Source organism: Zalophus californianus, chromosome 13 (genome assembly GCF_009762305.2).
Source record: "Zalophus californianus isolate mZalCal1 chromosome 13, mZalCal1.pri.v2, whole genome shotgun sequence".
In the NCBI taxonomy this organism is placed as follows: domain Eukaryota; kingdom Metazoa; phylum Chordata; class Mammalia; order Carnivora; family Otariidae; genus Zalophus; species Zalophus californianus.
Genome location: NC_045607.1, coordinates 6,936,342 through 6,957,547, shown reverse-complemented (window position 1 = coordinate 6,957,547; position 21,206 = coordinate 6,936,342). Strand labels below are relative to the sequence as shown.

At 55.3% G+C, this 21,206-nt stretch overlaps 1 protein-coding gene across 5 annotated transcripts; it reads right to left on the bottom strand.

The window, feature by feature from the left end:
• Positions 1–141: 141 nt before the first annotated feature.
• On the bottom strand, positions 142–18,206 carry SH3GLB2 (SH3 domain containing GRB2 like, endophilin B2). Of its 5 annotated transcripts, XM_027616898.2 has the most exons (13): positions 18,013–18,206; positions 13,283–13,424; positions 12,330–12,458; positions 6,785–6,918; positions 6,413–6,505; positions 4,972–4,983; positions 4,221–4,283; positions 2,717–2,740; positions 2,181–2,270; positions 1,754–1,854; positions 1,460–1,474; positions 1,108–1,348; positions 142–839 (listed from the first exon to the last, which is right to left on the bottom strand). In XM_027616898.2, the coding sequence occupies exons 1-13, from the start codon at positions 18,073–18,075 to the stop codon at positions 732–734; spliced, it is 1,215 nt and encodes a 404-aa protein (XP_027472699.2). In that variant the 5' UTR covers positions 18,076–18,206; the 3' UTR covers positions 142–731. The 5 variants fall into 5 exon arrangements, with proteins under 5 accessions (XP_027472699.2, XP_027472701.2, XP_027472700.2 ...); XM_027616900.2 differs by lacking the exon at positions 1,460–1,474 and having other exon boundaries at positions 18,013–18,205; XM_027616899.2 differs by lacking the exon at positions 4,972–4,983 and having other exon boundaries at positions 18,013–18,205.
• Positions 18,207–21,206: the final 3,000 nt, after the last annotated feature.

Here is a 21,206-nt window from a genome sequence, read left to right as displayed (position 1 = left end):
CCTCCTGTGCAGGAGCAGGGCTCCCCCTGGAGCCATGCAGGCCCTGCAAGAGGAAGGGCAGCCGGGGAAGGCTTCCCTTGCCCACCCTCAGGGCCAGCCCCAGGGGGCCCGCAGCCCGACGGGAGCCCAGGCGACATGCACGTGAAGGCTGGTTTATTATTTGTCACTGGCTGGAGAGCAAACAGACAGGCAGAGTAAAAAGATCAGTTTAAAAAGTGAGCGTGGAGAGGTGCAGGCTGAGCCATGGAACTTGGCGTGAGCTGTCCCACGTGGGAGGGGGAGGGCAGCACCCAGTCCCTCCGCCCCGGTCCCTCCGGAGGGGCTGGCATCCAGGCCCCGGGCTGCCGCACACCTGCCTGCCTCCCCCACCTTGCTGCTTTTGGCAACCGAAAGGCAGGTGCTCTCTGGCCAAGGGTGCACCCCAGGCTTCCCAGGGGGGCTGGGGTGCCTAGGGCGGCACCGCGGCCAGCCCCACCCCCCTCAGCAGGAGCTGGGAGGGTTGGGGAGCGGGGGTGCTCAGGGGATGCAGGCAGGGTGGGGGGCTCCAGAAGCGGGGCTAGGGGAGGGGCCCCCGCACAGCCGGATGACCGGGGGCACGGACAGAATGGGGCTAGTCGCCCCACCCTGAGCAGCTGAGTCACCAACAGACAAGTGGCAGGGCTGCCGACCCCCCCCCCCCCCCGTCCTCTCCCGCCCAGGTCAGAGGGGGCAGGGGCCTGGAGGGGGCCTGCTTAGCTGAGCAGTTCCAAGTAGGTGACCGGGACCTTGCCCTTCTTGTTGCCTCTCTCGCCGATGAGCCAGTCAGGGTCCATGCCAGGCAGGCTGTAAACAGTGATGAGCTGAAGAGGAGGGCAGAGAGGGGAGGTCACACCCCAGCCGGGGGCAGGAGGGCGTGGGGCCAGGCTGCCAGGGCCCCGCGAGACCCGGGCATCTGCACCTCCAGAAGCAGGAGTTGGCCTCCTCACCCCCCTACGGAGAGACTGCTTCCTCAGAGCTGCGGCTGCCTCCGCTCACCCCCAGCCCCAGCCCCACCCCAGGGCCCCTCAGACGCTTGAGGGCAGCGGAGAGGGGAGCTCCCCACTCCAGTTCCCGTGGCGTCAGGCCCACCTCGTCAGCCAGCAGGGCCAGCTCGCTGCTGTCGGCCGCCTCATAGTCGTAGAGCACCCGGGCCTTCCGGGTCCCGCTGGCGGGGGGGGTCACCTCCTCCAGGCAGAGAGCGGCCTCTCCTGGAGGGGCCAGGCCAGCCACAGAGGGGCCCACGGGCATAGTGGCCGCGGTGGTGGTGGGCGAGGTGCTGCTGAGGGGCGGGGAGGCGGGCTCTGTGGTGCCCACGAAGGTGCCTGGGAATCTGGAGAGGGGTGACATCTCAGCCGGGAGCTGTGTCCCCGTGGGAGTCCCACGTGCTCCGTCGAACACCTGGGCCCACTGCCACAGAGGCAGGGAGACCCCGGCTACTTACATGGCTCCCTGGGAGCTGGCAGCATGAGGGGGAAAGCAAGGCAAGGGGAAGCGTGAGCCGTACCGCCCCGTCCCTGCCATCCTCCCGCCCAGGCCAGCCACCTCCCTGTCACCCAGAGAGGCGTGTGACGCTCCCAACCGAGGGCTCACTCAGCAGCCCTCTAGCCCGCCCTGCCTGTCGGGGCGGGGGGGGGGGGGCAGGGGGGCTTGCTGAGCCTGGGGAGAAGGCTGTTGCCCGGGGGAGGGGGCGTGGGCCACTCGTGGGGCCTGGGAGCCTGGGGACCCCAGTGGGCACCTGCCCAGCTGTTTCTGTAAGTCCAGCATGTGGCGGTAGCACTGCGCGTAGTAAGTTGTCTGGGACTCCACAAACTCATGGAGGCAGCGAAGGTGGTTCACCTGCGGGGGCGCGGAGAGTGGTGCCGACAGTGCGAGGTGCCCTAGCTTACCAGAAGCACCCCCCCTCCCCGCAGACCCTGGCCTTTCGCGCTCCCTCCTCAACCCCAAGCCACCTGCTCCCTGGGGTGGGGGAGGGCTGCCCAGCCTCTGGCACTGGGACCAAAGCGAAAGTTCCACCTTGAGGACCATGAGCTCAAGCACTGCCCCTTGTCACCCGCTTTTGAGATCCAAGTTCATCACCGGCCTCTTGTGGAGGAGTTTACTGGGGGGCCCAGGGGGGTGGGCAGGAAGTCGGTGGATGATGGGCAACACAGGGCGGGACTCACGTGAGTGCTGCTGATTCCCTCCAGCAGGAGTCGGGTCACTTCTGCCTGCCGGTCAAACTCCGTCTGGGCCACTCGGAGCTCCTGCTCGGCCTGGGAAGGGCAGAGGGGACGGTGGCTGACAGCAGCATTTGCCCCCGCCTTCCCGCCCAGGATCAGCCTCCTCTCCTGCTCCGGATGCAGACGACACGTCCCCCCCTGGGGACGTGGAGTTATCCTGGTGGCACGGATGTACTTCTCACCCCTGACTTCAGGCCCGGAGCCCTGCCCCCTAGCTGGGACCCCTCTGGACCCGTCCCGTCACAAGCGGTTCAGAGACAGACCCGCGGGTACTCTGCCACCACCTTTGACACTCCGTCCCTTCCCGTCTGACACCACCGTTCCCCTGTGTGCTCAGAGGAACTGTGGAGGCGGCTGCCCCACAGAAGGAAGTGATACCCCGACAGTGGCGGAGCCCAGAACTAGAAACTGATCTGACCCCTGCCCCACCCCCATCCACTTCAAGCCTCTGCCCCCAGGCCTCCTGGGCCCACACTCACCTTGTCCACCTCATCATTCCAGAGCTTCAGAGACCACAACAGGACCAGGCGGCAAGGGAGGGAGAGGGCACCGGTCAGCGGGGGAGTGGGGTGAGGACGGCTGAGCCCCAGAGCCCACGCCCTGCCCCAGCTCCCCAAGACCCCACCCCTTCCCTCGCCACGACCCTTCTTCACTCCCTCCCCATAACCCAACCAGGAGCTGAGGCCAGGAGGCGGCCTGGCGTGAGCGGGGTCACTGACAACCACAGTCCAGCCCAACATGCCGCATGCAGGGAAGGCAGGGACGGCCAGCTGGGAAGTCCTGCTTGGGTTTCTCCTACAGCGGAAGCCCCCAGGCTCTGATGGGAGACCCGGTGTCCCCCATCCCACCCTGACGATCAGCTAAGGCTGGTGGGCTGGGACGCAGGGCCGTGTGACCCTAGGCCAGTCACTGAACCTTTCTGTCCTTCGGCAGAGAAAGGCAGCCTCGTGCCCGAGTCACACTGGGGTTCAATGGCAAAAGAAAAAAACAGGGCGGTCTCCACCCTCCAGGATATTCCTCCTTCCACTCGGCCCAAGAAGGGGGGCAGGAAGTGTCATCCAGAGTCTAAAGAAGAAAGACCCCCCTCCCCCCGCCACGACTTAGGAGACCCATTTCTCCTGCCCAGTGCGGAGAGTCTATCCTAAGATGATGACCTGAAAGATGGAAAGCAGAGCAAGGCCAGTCCTGTGGATCGAGATGTCCCACCACAGTGCCATTTAGAAAACCAAAGGGTGGGGAGTGACTTCTGCACGCAGGGCTGGAGGACACTCAGCGAGAGGGGCCTGCGGGCGTGACGGGGGGGGGGGGGGCGGAGAGAGCCAGAGGGCCCGTGTGAGCACGCGCCACCCCTGGTGGAAACGGAAGGTCAGAGAAGAAGGCAGAGCAGGCACAGCAGTGGTGGTGACAGGTACAATAGGACAGGTGTGATTGGTCCGTGTCCCACACTGAACGGTAAACACCTAGTGGCTCAACACGGCCGTGGAGAAAAGACCCCACGACACTCAGAGCCTTCGGCCCCCACGGCTGCCCCAAGCCTCCTCCGGACAGGCCTGCCCCCAGCCCGCCGGTCCCCACCCTCCCTGCAAGGGCTCTGGGTCTCTCCTCGCTGCCAGGACGCCGGGCAGATGAGCCAGAGAGGCAGCTGGATGAAGAGTGCCCCCTCTTGTCACAGCTCTGGGGTCCTCGAGCCCGAGGTGGGCCAGGGGGCAGTGCCCTTGATGGGGGGTGGTGGGGTGGCAGGCGGACCTTGGGGCCCTGGGAGACAGGCAGCTGCTGCCCAGCTCCCCACGCTGTCCCCACGCAGTCTGGGGCAGCTGGGCCGGCCCCCACCTCCAGCGCGGCGCAGACAGAAGCGAGGCCAGGGCGCAGGGCGCAGGCTGGCGGCCAGGAGCAGGGCTGCTGCCTTCCCGGCTCCGGGGCCGCGGCCTGTGTTCCTGGTGCCTGAGCGGCGGAGGGAGGGGGCAGCCGGGGTGGGGCGCTTACCGCGGAGGCGCTGGCCGAGAGAATGTAATTACGTGGTCTAGTCTCCTGAAAGTCAGGCACCGTCTGGCGGGAACAGAGGTCACGGGGGGAGGGGGCGTCACACGGGGCCAGGCACCGCCCCCGAGTCTCCCATGGGGAGAGGCCAGGAGCCCCGGCCCCAGGGACAGGAGGCTGCAGACACATACCACGCGGACCCCTTCTCCCCGCTCCAACCTCCTGGGCACAAGGTGGGCTTGGGGACAGAGAGTCGGACAAAGACCAGGTGGGTGGTCACGCTGGGACCCCAGGAAAGCAGACGATGATGAGTCTGCTCATCATCCGATGAGCATCGTCTGATGGATGAGTCGCAGGCTGGGCCTGGCCCCCCTCCTCCCTGGACCCTAGCCCCGCTCAGATGCCCCAGTTAGAGCCACAGTCCTCCAGACCCCAGCTTTCTCCATCCCAGAATCTCCACACGGCCCATCTCTCGCTCCTGCAGCAAGGACCGGGCCCCTTCCCCACAACAAGGTGGACAGATGGATGCATGGGTGGACAGGGTGACAGGCTTTCCGTGTTTGCAAAAAGCTGACTCACAGGCTCCAAAGCCTGGCGTCCCCCCTAAACCAGAGGCTATGCATGGCAGAGGCTCTGGTGAGGAGACCAGCTGCTTGCAAAATGCCCAGGACGTCCCCTGGGCCGGCCACGCCACTGTGGCCCGAGGCTGGGATGGGCAAACCAGAAGCAGCACAGCACGTGGGATAGGTATACTCACATCTCCCTCACACTGAGCCAAGTTACCCAAAGCAGAACAGAAAGGAACAAAAACAAAGAGGTTAGTGAGTCCACAGCGCAGGCGGGAGCAGGCCCCCCGTGGCAGGAGGGGAGAGCAGGTGGCAGGGAGGCGGAAAGACGGCCCTGCCCTCTGGAAGGAGTCCTGCTACGCGTGCGTGTGTGCGTGCGTGTGTGTGTGTGTGTGTGTGTGTGTCGGGGGAGGGGAGGGACGACCTGTGGGCTGCCGTCCTCTGGGGCGCTCACTGTACCTGGGTTGCCGCAGGCCTAGCTCTGCAGGGGGTACCTGGCCTAACCCAAGGGCTTGAGGTTGTCTGGGCCAGACAACTAGAGAAGAGGTCGTGCCGCTCTAGTGACTAAGGAAAGGCTCCTCTGGCCTGGCTGATGGAGGATGAGCTGGTTCGGGCCAAGGTACTCCAGAGAGACTGTCCTGTCCAGGTGACTTAGAGACGTGATCCCTGTGGCCATTGGTCATCCTACCCAACCACAACAAGACTCCAGTAGCTGAGCCCCTGCCTCCGATCTGGACCCCACACACCTGCATGAGCTGAGACCCTGCCCTTGGCCCTCACCAGAGGCAGCACAGGCCCAGACTCCATGGTCCCGAGGGGCCACACTGTGGGAGGGGGACGCAAGGAGGGGTTGGGGCCCAAACCCTCACGGGCGGCTGAGAGCCTGGGCAGGCACAGGTGGCAGTACCTCCGGGCCGCCCTCGACCTGGGGGTTCCCGGGTGTGAGGCAGCCTCTAGGCCCCTACCCGCCCAAGCAGCCTGGCATGGCAGAAGTGTGCTCCCCCCCAGGCCCGCTCTCCCCACCCTGGCCTAAGCCCTGGTCAAACTGCACCACACTGCATCGACTGGCCCGGCCAGGCTGAGCAGGCCTCAGTGAGCTGAGAGCGGGGGGGAGAGGCCCCGGCCTGACCCAGGGCCATGGGACTCCCTGAAAGGGCCCTTGGTCGTGTCCCTGAGCAGGTGGGCAGTCCAGCTCCGGGGTTCACACTATCCGGGCACCCTGGGACCGGCGCTGGAGCAGCGGGTGGGGGAGTTAGTAAGGGGGAGCCATGCCCGGGCAGAGCCGGGGGACAGAGCCAAGCATTCAGGGAGGGCAGGGCAGGGCCATGCGAGAAACTCCAACTGGTTGTCTGTCTGGGGAGGCTGTGGCATGCCCTGAGCCCAGGTCAGGGCACTGCTGGTCAGCCCACCCCATAAAAGTCTGCCCTGGGACCCAGAGCTCTGGGCGGCCAGAGTTCCGGGGCAAGGGGGGAGGCATGACCTGAAGCGGTCAGCCAGGACCAGTGCCCCCCAGGCAAACCTCTCCAGGCAGGGACAGGGAAGAACGGTCATGCCAAACATCAGGTCCCTTCACCCTCCCCTGGCTCCAAACAGAGCTGGGGGGCTGGCCAGGAGACCAGCAGGGACACCTACCGTGGCTTTGGCTTCCGCAGCCTTGGCCTTCTTCAGCCGTGCTTTGCAGGCATCCAAGTCAAGACGCCGGTTTTGTAGGAGACGTCTCTCCTTCTGTGGGGAGGGATAACAGGGAAGAGTGAGGCCCTGGGGAGCCCTGGGAGATCCTGGGCTATGGCAGGACTGGCCCACGGGGCCATCAGGTCCAGATGGGGAAACTGAGGCCCACACAGGGGGACGTAATCCACTCTGTGTCACTCAGCCCATAAGAGCCATGTCTGGGGAGGCCTGGGAGAGCGGGGTTCCCAGCCTGGGAGGAGAGCCTGTGCTCAGCAGCTCCCAGGAGGAGGATGCCACAGCAACCAGGAAGCGGGACGGCCCCAGGGCTCTCACCGAAATGGTCTTCCAGTCCCCTTCCAGGAAGTTGCGCAGAGGCGTGAGGAAGTTAATGGAGGCTGTGTGGATAAAATCCCTCTCTGCGGCTCCCAGGCGCTTTTCAGCTTCTGCCACCTTGATTAGTGTCTTCCCTGGTTAGATGGAATTTAAGGGTGAGGAAGAGGCTCAGGCTCAGGCTGCTCTGACCCCCAGAAGTAAGGGAGCGGCCAGGGAGAGGCACGCTGAGGAAGCGTGAGCGCAGGGGGCTCAGTGCAGAACGGCTGGCCTGGAAACATGTGGAGTGACCTGCGTATCTGTCACCTGGAGACTGACAGATAAATAGCAGGACGTCCCAAACGTGGAACACGACACAGCATTAAAAGGATAGGGGGCGGGGATGGGACTTCCAGAAGAACACAGAAAGCACCTCAACAAATCCTGTTCCCCAAAAAACAATAGTAAAAGTGGATATCACTGTCAAAAGCAAACATTTCTAGACTCTGGAAATTGACCAAAGGCAAATAAACTGAGAATATTTACTCAAGAACTCCTGAACCTTGGTAAGAACAAGGTGGGAGCCTGTGGGGGTGGGGGGCGGGGAACTCCTGTCTTGTCAGCTCTGTGGTGGTGTAGCTCCACCCAGGTGGGGCAAGTCCTGAGGCCGGCAGCCTCACTGCTGCTAGGGGTGGGCAGAGCTGGGGCATGGGTTTCAGGGGAAGGGAGTGGTATTGGTGCTGACTTGATTTGGGCAGGAGCATAGAAAAATCCAGGGGACGCTGTCAAAAACAATAGCGATCCCAATGGCAAGTAATTGAGAAAGACCAACACTACAGCTGACTTGAATAGGGAATACTGGTTGGAACAGATCTGCCAGAAATTTAACAGCAGATCTGGAAACGAGATAGTCACATTGGGCCCTGACCAGCTCCCAGGTATCTCTGGTGGTCTGGAAGGCTACACACGTGTGTGTAATACACTCAGGAAAGACTGGAGAGAACCTAGGTATCTACTAATCGTTGTTGACCAAATGGGAGGCTTTGCACACAAAATAAAAGCTGGGCAGACTTGTAAACCACATGAACTTTGAATGAACTTTGAATGTATCCCCCAGCACACCCACAAATTCATCAGTAAAGCCTTAATGGTGCCAAATGTTTAAGCACAGCCTCTGACTGATCTATCATTACCTGACTACTAACATATGCTAACCCAGGAGTAAAACCTAGGAAGCTTAGCTTGAAAAGAAAAAGAATGATTAAAAAAAAATCCAAAAAACTGTGAACACAGCAGCTGCATCAGGTGCTGCCCACTGCAAGGGACACAGACTAAACAATTAGCCCAGGCCAGTCTCTAAGCAAACGAACAGCAACAACAACCCCAAGTGATTCAGAATCCATAGCTACTATATTATCTCAAATGTCCAGATTTCAACAAAACATTGTGTGATATGCAAAGAAACACGTGAGTATTTCTGTCAACAAGCAGAAGGAAAAAGCAATCAATAGTCACTGTCTCTAAGGACACTCAGATGTTAGATTTAGCAAAGACTTCTTTTTAAAAAAAAAGATTTATTTATTTATTTGAGAGAGAGAGAGCATGCACGTGTGTGGGGGGAGGAGCAGAGGGAGAGGGAGAGAAAAAATCCTCAAGCAGGCTCCCCGCCTAGCGCAGAGCCTGACATGGGGCTCGATCCCATGAGCCTGAGGCCATGATCCAATCCGAAACCAAGAGCTGGATGTCCAACCACTGCACCACCCAGGCAGCCCAGATTTAGCAAAGACTTCTAAGCAGAAGAAAAAAATGTGTTTTGTTTTTTTTTAATGCTTAAAGAATTGAAGAAAAATACGATGACAATGACTCATCAAATAAAGAATATCCTGTTAAAAAGAAAGGAAAACTCTGGAGTTGAAAAGCACCACAACTGATATGCAAAGTCTACCAGAAGGGCTCAACTGCAAGTGTGAGCTAGCTCAAGGAAAACTGAGCCACTTTAAAGACAGATCAATAAGGATGACCTCGTCTGAAGAACAAAAAGAGAAATGAACAAATAACAACAAGCAGAGCCTCAGAGACCTATGGGACATCACGAAACAAATCAACATATGAGTAATGGGAGTCCCAGAAGAAGAGGAGAGCAAGGGGCAGAAAAAATATTCGAAGAAATAATAGCCGAAAATGTTTCTGATTTTGATGGAAAACATTAATGTCCATATCCAAGAAACTCAACAAACCCAAAAGAGGATGAATACAAAGAGACCGACAGCCAGGACATCTTGGTCAAGTTGCTGAGAGACAAAGACAAAGTCTCAAAAGCAACAAGAGATAAGCAACTCATCACATACAAGGGAACCATGATGAGATTTACGAATGACTTCTCATCAGAAACAATGGAAGCTGGGGTGTCAGGCTGGCTCGGTTGGTAGAACGTGCAACTCTTGATCTCGGGGGGTGTGAGTCCGAGCCCCACTTTGGGTGTAGAGATTACTTAAAAAAACGATACAAAACAACAACAACAAACAAACAAAACAAAACCTAAAGAAAAAAAAAAGAAACAATGGAGGCCAGATGGCAGTGAAATGATATATTCAAAGCAAAAAAAGGAAAAGATTCTCATCCAAGAATACTACATATAGCAAAACTATCTAACAAACGTGAACACGGAATAAAGACATTCCCAGAGAAACAAGACTGAGAGACTCCATTGCTAGCCACCCTGCCATAGAAGAAATACTTCAGGTTCAAAGGTAATGACACCAGACAGTAAGCTGAATCCACATAAAGCAATAAAGACCACCAATAAAGGTAATTACATAGGCAAATACAAAAGACAATACAAACATATTTTTTCTCTTTTCTTTCTTTTTTTTAATTTTTTTTTAAGATTTTATTTATTTATTTGAGAGAGAATGAGAGAGAGAGAGCACGATGAGAGGGAAGAGGGTCAGAGGGAGAAGCAGACTCCCTGCTGAGCAAGGAGCCCGATGCGGGACTCGATCCCAGGACTCCGGGACCATGACCTGAGCCGAAGGCAGACGCTTAACCAACTGAGCCACCCAGGCGCCCTTTTTTCTCTTTTCTTAACTGATTTAAAAGACAGCTGTACAAAATAATCACTGTAAAACTGTATTGCTGGGCTCATACAAAATAGAAATGAAATATATATGATAATAACAGCATGAAGAAAGGGAGGGGGATGGAGTTATATTGGAGTAAAGTGTCTATATTTTACTGGAATTAAATCAGTATTGTTCTGAAGCAGACTGGGGTAAGTTAAAATACATACTGTTGTTCATAGTGTGAAACCAGTAAAAAATACTTTGTTAAAAAGGCAAGAAAGAGGGGTGCCTGGGTGGCTCAGTTGGTCAAGCGTCTGCCTTAGTTAGGGTCCTGGGTCCCAGGGTCCTGGGATTGAGCCCTGCATCGGGCTCCCTGCTCAGTGGGGAGCCTGAATCTCCCCCTGCTTGTGCACACTCTCTCTCTGTCAAATAAATAAATTAAAAACCTTGAAAACAACAACAAAGAAATTAGAATGTTACACTAGAAAATACCTATTTAACACAACAGAAGGAATAAAGGAGGACAGATGAACAAAAATGATCTGAGACATGGAGAAAATAATAAGATGGCATATGTAAATCCAACCACATCAACAATTACGTTAAATATAAATGGATGAAACACTCCAATCAAAGGGTAAAGATGGTCAGAGGGGATTTTTTTAAACAATCCAAATATATACTGTCTATAAAAGAAAAGACTTCAGATTTAAAGATATAAATATGTTGAAAATAGAACAGGAAAAGGTATACTACGTAAATAACCATAAGAGAACAGGAGTATCTGAACTGCTATCAGATAAAATGGACTTTAATGTAAATGTGACCAGAGACAAAGAACAGTACTTTACAATGATGTAAGAGTCAATTTATCAGGAAGATGTAATAATAAACATACAGACCTCACAACAGATCTCCAAAAATATATGAAGCAAACACTGAAAAACCGAAGCCAGAAACAGACAATTCAACAGAAATAGTTGGAGACTTCAATACTTCTCAATAATGTATAGGATAAGACAAAATCAGCAGGCACAGAGAAGACTAGAACGACCCTATCAACCAATTTGGCCTGTTGTCTCTACCACACTCCACTCAACAACATAACATATAATCTCAAGTGAACACCAGCATTCTCCAGGAAAGACCATATACTAGGCCATAAACAAGTCTTCATAAATGTAAAAGGATTAAAATCATACAAAGCATGTTCTCTGACTACAGCGAAATCAATTAGAAATCAACAACAGAAGGAAACGTGGAAAATCCACAAATATATGGAAATTAACCACCATCCTGCTAGTAGGAATATAAAATCACACAGCCACTTTGGAAGACAGTTTGGTAATTTCCTAAAAAGGTAAACTTAGGTTTACCATATGACCTAGCAAGTCCATTCCTAGGTGGATGTCCAGGAGAAGGGAAAACATACATCCTCACAAAGTTCTATGCGAAAACGTTCATAAGGACACAACCCAAATGTGTAACCATACAATGGAATACTACCCAATCCAACAATAACAAGGAATGAAACCCTAAAACACATTACAGCATGGATGAATGTCAGAGATACTATGCTCAGTAAAAGAAGCCAGAAGCAAAATACGGCACACCATGGGGCGCCTGGGTGGCTCAATGAGTTGGGCGTTCGACTCTTGCTTTCGGCTCAGGTCATGATCTCGGGGTCATGGGATTGAGCCCGGCATCCGGCTCCACGCAGAGTCCACTGGGATTCTTTCCTCCTCCCTCTCCCTCCCCCTCTGCTCCTCATGAGCTCTCTCTCTCTCTCTCTCTCTCTCTCTCTCGCAAATAAATAAATAAATAAAATCTTAGAGAAAAAACACACCATATGATTCCATTTATATGAGAGGTTCAGAAAAAGCACATTTATAGGGCACACAAAGCACATGAGCGGTTGGCAGGGGGTGGGACTGGGGACTGACTCTGAGCAGACATGGCACTTTGTGCAGGTGATAGAAATGTTCTTTAAATAGGATTGGAGGGGATGTTTGTCCAACTCTGTAAATTCACTAAAAAGCATTGAATTACACACCTAAAGCAGGTGCATTATATGGTATGTAAATTATATCTCCGTAAAACTTTAAAAATTAAAAAAAAAAAAAAGATGGAGGGAGCTCTCTAAGAGCCACTGTGAAGTGGTGGCTAATGCAATACCACGTTGAAAAATCAGGCTGCAGAATGGTGCACACAGTACAATCCCATTAACAAACACACACAAGCTGAAACTGGTTAAGAGAAACTTCCATTTCTCATTGTTTTCATCTGCATTGACTGAGGTGTTTACAAGGAGAGTGAATTTTTTCACTTGTTTATTTTCATTAATTTCAAAATTTTTTCACTTTCATTCATTGATTTCATGAATGTTTACAAGTAGATATTATTTGTGTACTTCAAAAAAGACAAAGAAATAAAGGAAGGGAGGGATGGAGGAAAATTCAAGAACAAGAGACCATGACCTCTGGCCCTGGCTGTGGGGCTTGGCTCACCATAGGGAGTGGTGGGTCCCAGCTCACTGGCCGCCTCTGCCATGTACTGTGCCAGCAACTCCCCGTTGGTGACCCGCGAGGGCACCTTCCTGTCCAGCTTCTCATACAGGAACTCCTCTACTCGGGCACCTGCAGGGAGACAGCAGCCAAAGCCACGGGGCTCTTCAGTACAACCCAAGGATAGCAGCCACGGCGACAGAAACAGATCCAGACCAGGGCCTGCCCATGCGGGTGCCTGGCCTGGTGACTGGCAGAATATTCTCTTTCCAGGGCCCATTTCAACCCAGTGAAGCTGGCACTCAACCCTGCAGGACCCCTCACTGTAGAGAGGAGGAAGCCACAGCTCAGAGACATGAAATGCCTACCCCAGGTCACATAGCCGGGGGTGACAGGCCCAAAGCGAAGGCCCACTCACTTCTCCCTCCGTACAATATGGATTTACAGAACCTAACACACACAGACGATGCTCTGGCACTGGTTCCAGAAAGCTCCTGGGACACCCACTTATACAGGAGACTTAGAGGCAGATAGGCATCAGGACCCCAAGACACCCCTCCCTCCCCCTGGGTTCTCCTGCCCGTTGCTTCTGCGTGTTCCTCGCTCACGCTCTCGGCAGTGTGACTCTGGGCAAGCCCTCCTCCATCTCTGGGCCCCGCCGCCCTCTCAAAAGACCCAGCTCATGTTTTTACTGCCTCTTCTCCCAAGCGTGTTTTAATTTCAAGCATTTCTTCAGCTCCTCGGTGCAAAACTCTTAAGACTTTTGCTGCCCCAGAGAGTGCATCTGGGAGTCAGTCCATCACTGAGTCTGCTGTTCTCTTTAACTGCTCCCCCCACCCCCCGCGCCAAGCAGGCCTCAGAAGCCCCAATAACCTGACCCAAATCCCGCATGCCACCCGGTCCCACCTGCCAGTGGCCTCCAGCCCCTCACCCAGGACCGCCCGGCGCCCACTCACTGGGGTTGGGTTGCAGCAGCACCTCTGTCTGCCGCAGGATTTTCTCTGTCCAGTTCTTGGTGCTGTCTGCCCGGGCGAGAAGGTTTTCAAAGTGTGCATCCAGCTCAGTCTTCTCAGCCTGGCCGAATTTCTCCTCTGTGAACTGTGGCGGGTAGGGTTGAGGGGTGGGGAGGGCTCAGAAGGGGGAAAGCAAGGACTGCCCCTGCCCCTGCCCCACGCTCCTATACCTCCCTTCCCCTCACGCCAGCTAGGACCAAGCCCAAGGTCAAGAAATTGGCTTTGCCCCTAACCTGCTCTGTGACCCTGACCACGTTACAACCCTGCTCTGTGCTTTAGTTTGCCCCTGTGTAAAATTAGGCTGGACCAGATTGGGGATCATGGCTTCTTTTGGAAATCCAGAAAGCTAGAGACCAACCCCACACCCCCCGCCGCCAAATGCACATTTGTACAAAATCTAGCTTATTACTTAGAGGGATAAGGAGTCATTGGGAGCCTATTTCTAGGGGTTCTCTTAGCCTGGCTTTGAAGCAAAGCACTTGGTAGCAGGTGCTCAGGGAATAAATGGGGCACAATGCAAAGTCTGGGGTGATCACGGGCCCCTTGGGGGACTGGGAGCCACTGGGGAGGGGGCGCCAGGGGAGTGAATGGGAGGAACCCAGGTCCCAGAATCAGAGGGACTTGATTCAAGTCTCAGTTCTAACACTGATGAGCGGTGTGACCTTGGGCAAGTGGCTTTGCCTCTCTGGCATCAGTTTCCTGAGCTGAAAAATGAGAATAATAAATAATAGCAGCTCCCTCATAGCTGAAACAGGATGAAATAAGAAAGATGTGGGTAAGGGGTGCCTGAGGGGCTCAGTCAGTGGAGTGTGCAACTCTTGATCTCAGGGTCATGAGTTTAAGCCCCACGCTGAGTGTGGAGCCTACTTAAAAAAATTTTTTTTTAAAAAGAAAGAAAGATGTGGGTAAGACATGAAGGCCAGAGTCTGGCAGGGAGTCGGTGCTGCTGCTGCTATGAAGAGCTGATGGGTGGGGAGGCAGCTGGGAAGGAAAGGGAGTGCGTGTGGGCAGGACAACCACATGGCTGGCCTCTGGTCGCCTGGTGCATTGGACAGGGAACACCACTAGCCCATCAGAGCCAACTGCTGGGCATGCACAAGGCCTAGAAAGCTCGGCAACCCCGCCCCAAGGCCAGGCAAGAACCCGGATGTCCCAAGGGTCAGAGCCAGCAGAGGCTGTGTGGGCCACGCAGGAACAACCTGATAATGGCCGAAGTCTTGGCCCTTCTGATCTAGAAGGCTCCAGCAGAAAGAGCCTGTTCAAGGTCATAGCCAAATAGCAAAAGGGCACAGACCTGCAGGAATAAGATCAGTAATAATGATAGCAGTACTGTTGACCGCATGGTGGCCCAACCCTGGGCTAAGCATTTGACACCAATGGCCCACCACATCTCTGAGAGCCCTCCAAGACAGTTGGGTCAAGTTTCCCATGTCACAGATGATGCCACTGAGGCTAAGCAAGGGGCAGAGTGTGCTCAAGTCAGAGTCATTATGGGCTGGGAGTCTGGAGGCCCTTCCCAGACTGCTTGGCAGCGATAAATCATCCAGAGGCCAACCACAGCTCCAGCCCAGCTGCAGGGAGAGGGAGGCAGCCACGGATAGTCACTGGGCAGCCATCAATTATGCAACAGGGCTTGGGTTTCTCGCTGCAGGCCTGGGTAGGCCAGGCTTACGGCCTCCAGCTCCGTACCTGGGAACCAGCTGCTCCTGGCCTCCTCCCACCTCTCCCCACTCCTGGGCCTCCTCACATTCCCTAAACTGGGGCCTCCCAGAGCCAGGCTCTGAGCAGGCCTCACCTCACCCAGCCCCTTAGGGGTAGCCTTAGCCCCATTTTCCAGATAAGGAAACCAAGGCTTAGAGAGGCAAAGTCACCTCCCTGGTCTTTAGTTCCCCTGCCCTGGCGAAGGGGGTAACAGGACCTATCTTACAGAATATTTGGAAACACACAGCACAGGCCTAATAAACCTTAGCTGCTGTCATCATCACCACGAATAGAAGGCCTCCTTCATGTTCCTCCTTGGAGCTACCTAGGAACTCCCTTACCCCAATGGTACCAGGCACCCTACTTTAGATGGCTATGTCATCCAAATGTGCAAGGTTAACGGCAGCCACTCCCCAACTGAGCCTTGGGGTACCCATCCCTCACGCCTCAGGTCCACTGTCCTACGGGGCTTTCCTGACCTCTTGGGCATCCATCCAGTGCTGCCTGCCTGGCTCAGATGATGAAAGCGCTACCACCTCCTCTTGGCCTTTATTATTACTAGTTCTACCACTACTCTTACTATTACGGCAGTTATTACTAATAGCATTAATACTATGGCTTCCACGGCCCACTCCCACCCATGCTGGCTTCTTACTCAATATAGCCTAGGTTTCCTGCCTCGCTGCCCTTAGCTGGGCCTTTCCAGCCCCTAGACCAACTTCACAAATCTTTCAAGGCACAGTTCGGGGACTGGGAAGCCAGCCCAGAATCACCCATGCAAAAGGGATCTTGCTCTCCCAGGGTCAAGCTCAGGTTCCCTACTGGATGGGGGTGGAGCAAGGCTCTAAAGGGTGTCCCTAGGACATGGAGGGGCTGACCGAGTACCCAGCATGTCCTGGGACATGGCAAGGCGGCACCTAGGCAGAGAAGCTGCCCACACACTGATAATGAAGAACTCCCTCCCATCCCTCCTGACTGACTCCTATCTCCAGGCAGGTTCCGAGGGTCCTCTCCTATGCAGGTGACATTTCAAGACCTCTCTCCTCTGGCCTGCCACCCTGCCCCATCCCTACCAAGAGGAAGGGCCCTATGCTTCAGGGGCTGATGTCTGCAGAGTCCGAGGCTGCTCCCTGCAAGATGGCAGCAGCAGGGGGTGGGCGTGCAGAGCCAGAGAAAGCCTCTATTTATAAAGCTCCCAGCTCCCTCCTCCACCCCAGAGTCTGGAGCCTGGGCGCTGGCTCCCACTCCAGTATGGGTGACCCAGTGGGCCTGCCCCCACCAGGAGAAGTGAGGCCACAGGGCCCAAGCCTCCCCACACCCCAGGCTCTGCAGGCCCTGGCCAGGTCAGGTGCCAGGGCCCCACAAGTAGCAGGAAACTGGCAGATCAGGTTCTTCCCAGATGTGGGAGATAGAGTGGTTGCCATACCAACACTGGGAGGGTTCCCACCTTCCAGATGAACTGAGGATAGCCAAGGGGCTCCAGGGTCCTAGCAACCCCACTAGGGCTGGGGTCACCTACGGGGCTTGAAATACCAGGCAGTAAATCCTCACTGGGGCACTAATCCTCAGTGGGACACGGGACAGGGTTTTCTAGTAAACATGAGCACATGGGTTTCCCAGAGACTGTCTGGCGCTGGGCTTCTCCAGAGAACTGAGCCGACAACAACAGCAAGGACAAACAATAGGACCAGCTCCCAGAACACTGCGACAGGCCAAGCCCCAAGTCTGCAGCCACCCCTGGAGGCAGGCTAGTGTTACACCCGATTGACAGAAGGGGGAAAAGTGACTTGCCCAAGGTCACATGCCGCACAGGTGCCATACTAACTACACTAACACCACTAGTACGCTTGCCTTTTTTTTTTAGATTTTTTTTTTTTTTAATTTGAGAGAGAGTGAGAGCACGAGTGAGGGGGGAAGGGCAGAAGAAGAGTGGGAAGCAGACTCCCTGCTAAGCAGGGAGCCCGACATGGGGCTTGATCCCAGGACCCTGGGATCATGACCTGAGCCGAAGGCAGACGCTTAACGGACTGAGCCACCCAGGTGCCCCATAAACTTGCCTTTAGTGAGCATGTACATGCAGAGTACCAAGGAACCCTCACATCCATCCTGGGAGGGAGGGATTGCTAATCCCACTTATCAGATTGAAAAACTGAGGCCAAGAGATGAAGCCCCTTCCTCAAGGTCACAAGAGGGAGCATCCATGCCCATAGCTGCCTCCAGGTCTTCACCATTACATTAAGATGCCTCAGTTTCTCTCCTGGCCCCAGGATGTGGACAGGACTTGTTCCAATCCCAGCATCATCAGCCTGGACAGCTGTCCAAGGAGGGCACCCAGCCAGACCTCAGCCCTGTCCCCATCCCCCAGGCTTCAAGAAGTAAGAGGAAACAGGCCTCCCATGGAGCAGAAAGGAAGTAATCCCAGCCCTCCTGGCTTCCGAACCGACTATCCAAGCGTGGAAAGAGCACCTGAGGGAATCAGGACCACCAGCCCATTGCACAGGTGCAGAGACTGAGGCTCGGAGAAGGGGTCGTGGCGGGTGCATGGTCCTTGGGCCTGGCGCTCAGGCCTCCAGACGCCTGCCAGAGTCACGGCTGGGAAAGGGCTGGGAGGCAGGGCCGCCCGGGGCTCTCTCCCCTCCTGGGGCGGGAGTCACGGCAAAGGGGTAACCCTTTGCCAGTCACGGCAAAGGGGTAACCCCCCCCCCCCCGCCCCGGGCAATAGGGCCGAGGCCCGGCTCAGTCCCCGGCCCCAGGCTACGCTGAGTGTGCGGCCAGAGAGGCCGGCCGCCCCGGGCTCTTTCTTCTGGGTAGCGCAGCAGTAAGGGATGTGGGGGGCTAGGGCGTCCCCGCAGCGGGGAGGGCGGCGGCAGCCTCCGGGGGCTTCTCCTGCGCCCCCCCCCCCGGCTCTACTGCAGGGATGCTCCCGGCCCGCCCCACATCCGGGCCGCGAGGCCCAGGGCGCACGGCCTCACCTGCACCGCCCGGGTGAAGAAGATGCCCGCGTCCGACGCCAGCTTCTTCATGTTGAAGTCCATGGCGCGACGCACGGCCGGCCGCGCTCAGCCCGAGCGCAGCCCGGCAGCCCCCAGCCCGCCGCGGCCGGCCAGCACCCCGCCCACCTGCTGCCGGTGTGCCCTCCCTCGGCGTGCCCTCCCTCCGCGCGCCCTCCCTCGGCGCGCCCGCTCGCCAGCCGGCAGCCGCCACCGCCGAGCTAACCAGAGCGCGCAGGGCGGGGCGCGGGCATCCGGGGGAGGAGTCAGCCGGAGCGCGCAGGGCGGGGCGCGTGGGAGGGGCCAGCCGAAGCGCGCGGGGCGGGGCGGGGCGGGGCGGGGCGGGGCGGGGCGGGGCGGGGCGGGGCGCGGGCTGCGGGGGAGGAGTCTTGGGGATCAGGCGGGACCAGAGGTAGTGGGTCTTGCTGCAACTGGCTACTTCACCCTGAGGCCTCCGTCTGTCACCCGGCTGGCCTCTCTCCACTCCTCGTCCCTCAGCCCCTGCCCATTTGTGCCTCTTCATGTCCCTTTGACCATTCGCACCCCACTCATCTACTAGGCCCTCTGTCTTCCGATTTCTCTGCCTCTTTTGCCCTGAGTCTCTCTGTGCAGCCCACCACCACCACCTTGACCTTTCCAGTCCCCTTCTTCTGACGCTGACCTTGGTGACAGTAAGGACATCTGAGCCAGGGGACAGGATGGCTCGGGACTCCTCTGGTTGTTTGTTCCCTGGAAGCCCTCTGGTTCTCCAAAGTTGGGTGAAGGGGTGTGGAGGGGTTATAAGGGAGGGAGGAGAGGTGGGGAGGTCAAGGTAGTGGAAGGGGCTGCGCTCGGGGCAGGAACACTTGCTGATCTTGAACCTACCTCCTCACAGTCCCGGACAAGCAAGGGAACGGCCTGCAGGTACATCCTTCCTTTCATGGACCTTAGAAGGGCTTATTATCTGCCTCCGCCTCTCTCTGCTTTCTACCTCTAGACTTCATCTTTTAATGCAGTGCAGAGCTCTGTTCCCGAACTGGTGCTGTCTCCTACCTGGCTCCATCCTTTGGATGCCTGGCTTGTTTATCTCCATATACTAACCCCAGTTCCCCATCACCTACCCCAGCCTGTCTTTGCAGGGTAAGCTCAGTCACCTGGAGTTTTGTTCAAAGTCCAGACCCCAGACTCACTCCCAGACTGGTTCTCTTAGCATGTGTGAGGCCCAGGAAGGTGGAGTTTGGAAAACTTCCAGGTGACTTAATGTGCACCCATTTAACGAGTCTGTGTTTATTACCTATTTGGAGCCATCACTATGTGCTTTTATTCATCTGTACTGATCATTCACTTATTTACCAATGTCTGTCTATGGTGGTCAGTATCATTCATTGAGCCAGCATCCAGCCCTATCATCTTCAAAAGCCATATATCAACATACTTATATGTTCACTCATTCAATAACTCACATTGAGCACGGTTTAAAAAAAAAAAAAAGATTCAGGGGCACCTGGGTGGCTCAGTTGGTTAAATGTCCGACTCTTGATTTCAGCTCAGGTCAACAGGAGTCTGCTTCTCTCCCTCTTCCCCTCCCTCTGCCCCTCTCCCTGCTCTCTCTCTCTCTCAAAATAAACATGAGACTGATGTGCTGCCTACTGCACTAAGGAGGCACCTTCTCTCAAAATAAATAAATAAAATCTTTTTAATAAAAGTATTCATGGTATTTGTTAAAGATGGTAAGGAAGACTTTATTCAAGAGGGACCACTGCAATGGGGGTTTTGCAGTAAGGGAAGGAAATGGGGCTCAACTCTGAGTACAACAAGGACAAGTGGAGATTTAGAGCTAAAGAGCGGGGGCGGGGGTCAGGGGATGGAAAATGACTAAGTGGAAACATCAAGGCTAGCGGGATTCTCCCTGAAGGCAGGCCAAGATATTAAGGGTAGAAAATGAGGAATTCGTTTAAATATGGAGGGTGATCAGATACCAGGGTGGGAAATTCTTTTTTTTTTTTTTAAGATTTTATTTATTTATTTGACAGACAGAGAGAGAGCACAAGCAGGGGGAGCGGCAGGCAGAGGGAGAGGGAGAAGCAGGCTCACCAAGCAGGGAGTCTGAAGCGGGGCTTGATCCCAGGACCCCAGGGTCATGACCTGAGCCAAAGGCAGCCGCTTAACAACTGAGCCACGCAGGTGTCCCCCCAAGAGCGGCAAATTCTTGCTAAAACTGGACTCTACAAGGACACAGATGGAAGTCCAAGGTCAACCTAGTGGAGCAGAGGGCCCAGAGGAGCCTGATACAGGTTTGGTCAAGGAGAAAGTCTTTGTGAGCCAGGCACAGTTTTAGGCACCAGGGATGGAGAGGTAAACAAAACAAGGCCCCTCCCTTCTTGGGCAAACAAATATGTAATACGTCAAGTGATGAGTCCTGGGAAGAAAAACACAGCAGGATAAAGAGGAGAGAGAGTGGGGCTCTGGGCTGGCTCACTTGGTAGCTCATGCGACCCTTGCCGTAAGGGTTGTGAGCTTGAGCCCCGTGTTGGGCACAGAGCCTCCAAAAAAATTAAGATAAATAAATAGATGAATAGGAGAGAGAGGCAGTAGGTAGTAGTTATTACTTATACCTGTCCCAGTCTATATGCTTCATCTATTTATCTAGTTTACAATTGGCTATTGCAGTTTTCTTACTAAAAATTAGTTGCCAAATGTCCTGAGACCATGCCAGGTCCAACATTGAGCACTTTTAAGTGAATAATCACCTAGAATGGTCATAATAGCTCTGAAATCCTCCTCCTCCTCATTTTAGGGGTGAGGAAGGTGGGGTTTAAAGAAGTTAAGTGATTCTTTTTCAAAGATTTTATTTATTTATTTGAAGAGAGGGCATGACAGGGAGCAAGAGCACAAGCGGTGGGGGGAGGGGGGAGGGGGAAGCAGACTCCCTACCGAGCAGGAAGCCTGATGTGGGACTCGATTCCAGGACCCTGGGATCATGACCTGTGCTGAAGGCAGATGCTTAACTGACTGAGCCACAAGGGCGCCCAAGAAGTTAAGTGATTTGCAGAAGGTCACAGGGCACAGAGTGAGAGTGTCAGATTGAGCCCAGAACCCAGGCAGTCCAACTGTGGAGTGGACTCAGTCACCTGGAGTTTTGTTCAGGTGACTGCGCACTCTGCTCTGGCTCCCTCTTCCTTGGCTCATTGGATACC

Coding starts and splice junctions, on each gene's coding strand:
- SH3GLB2 (XM_027616898.2), bottom strand. CDS start 18,075: ATGGACTTCAACATGAAGAAGCTGGCGTCGGACGCGGGCATCTTCTTC. Junction 6,919..12,329: donor GGGACCCACCACTCCCTATG/GTGAGCCAAGCC, acceptor CCATCTAACCAG/GGAAGACACTAATCAAGGTG. Junction 2,741..4,220: donor TCTCGGCCAGCGCCTCCGCG/GTAAGCGCCCCA, acceptor TGGTCTCTGAAG/CTCTGGAATGATGAGGTGGA.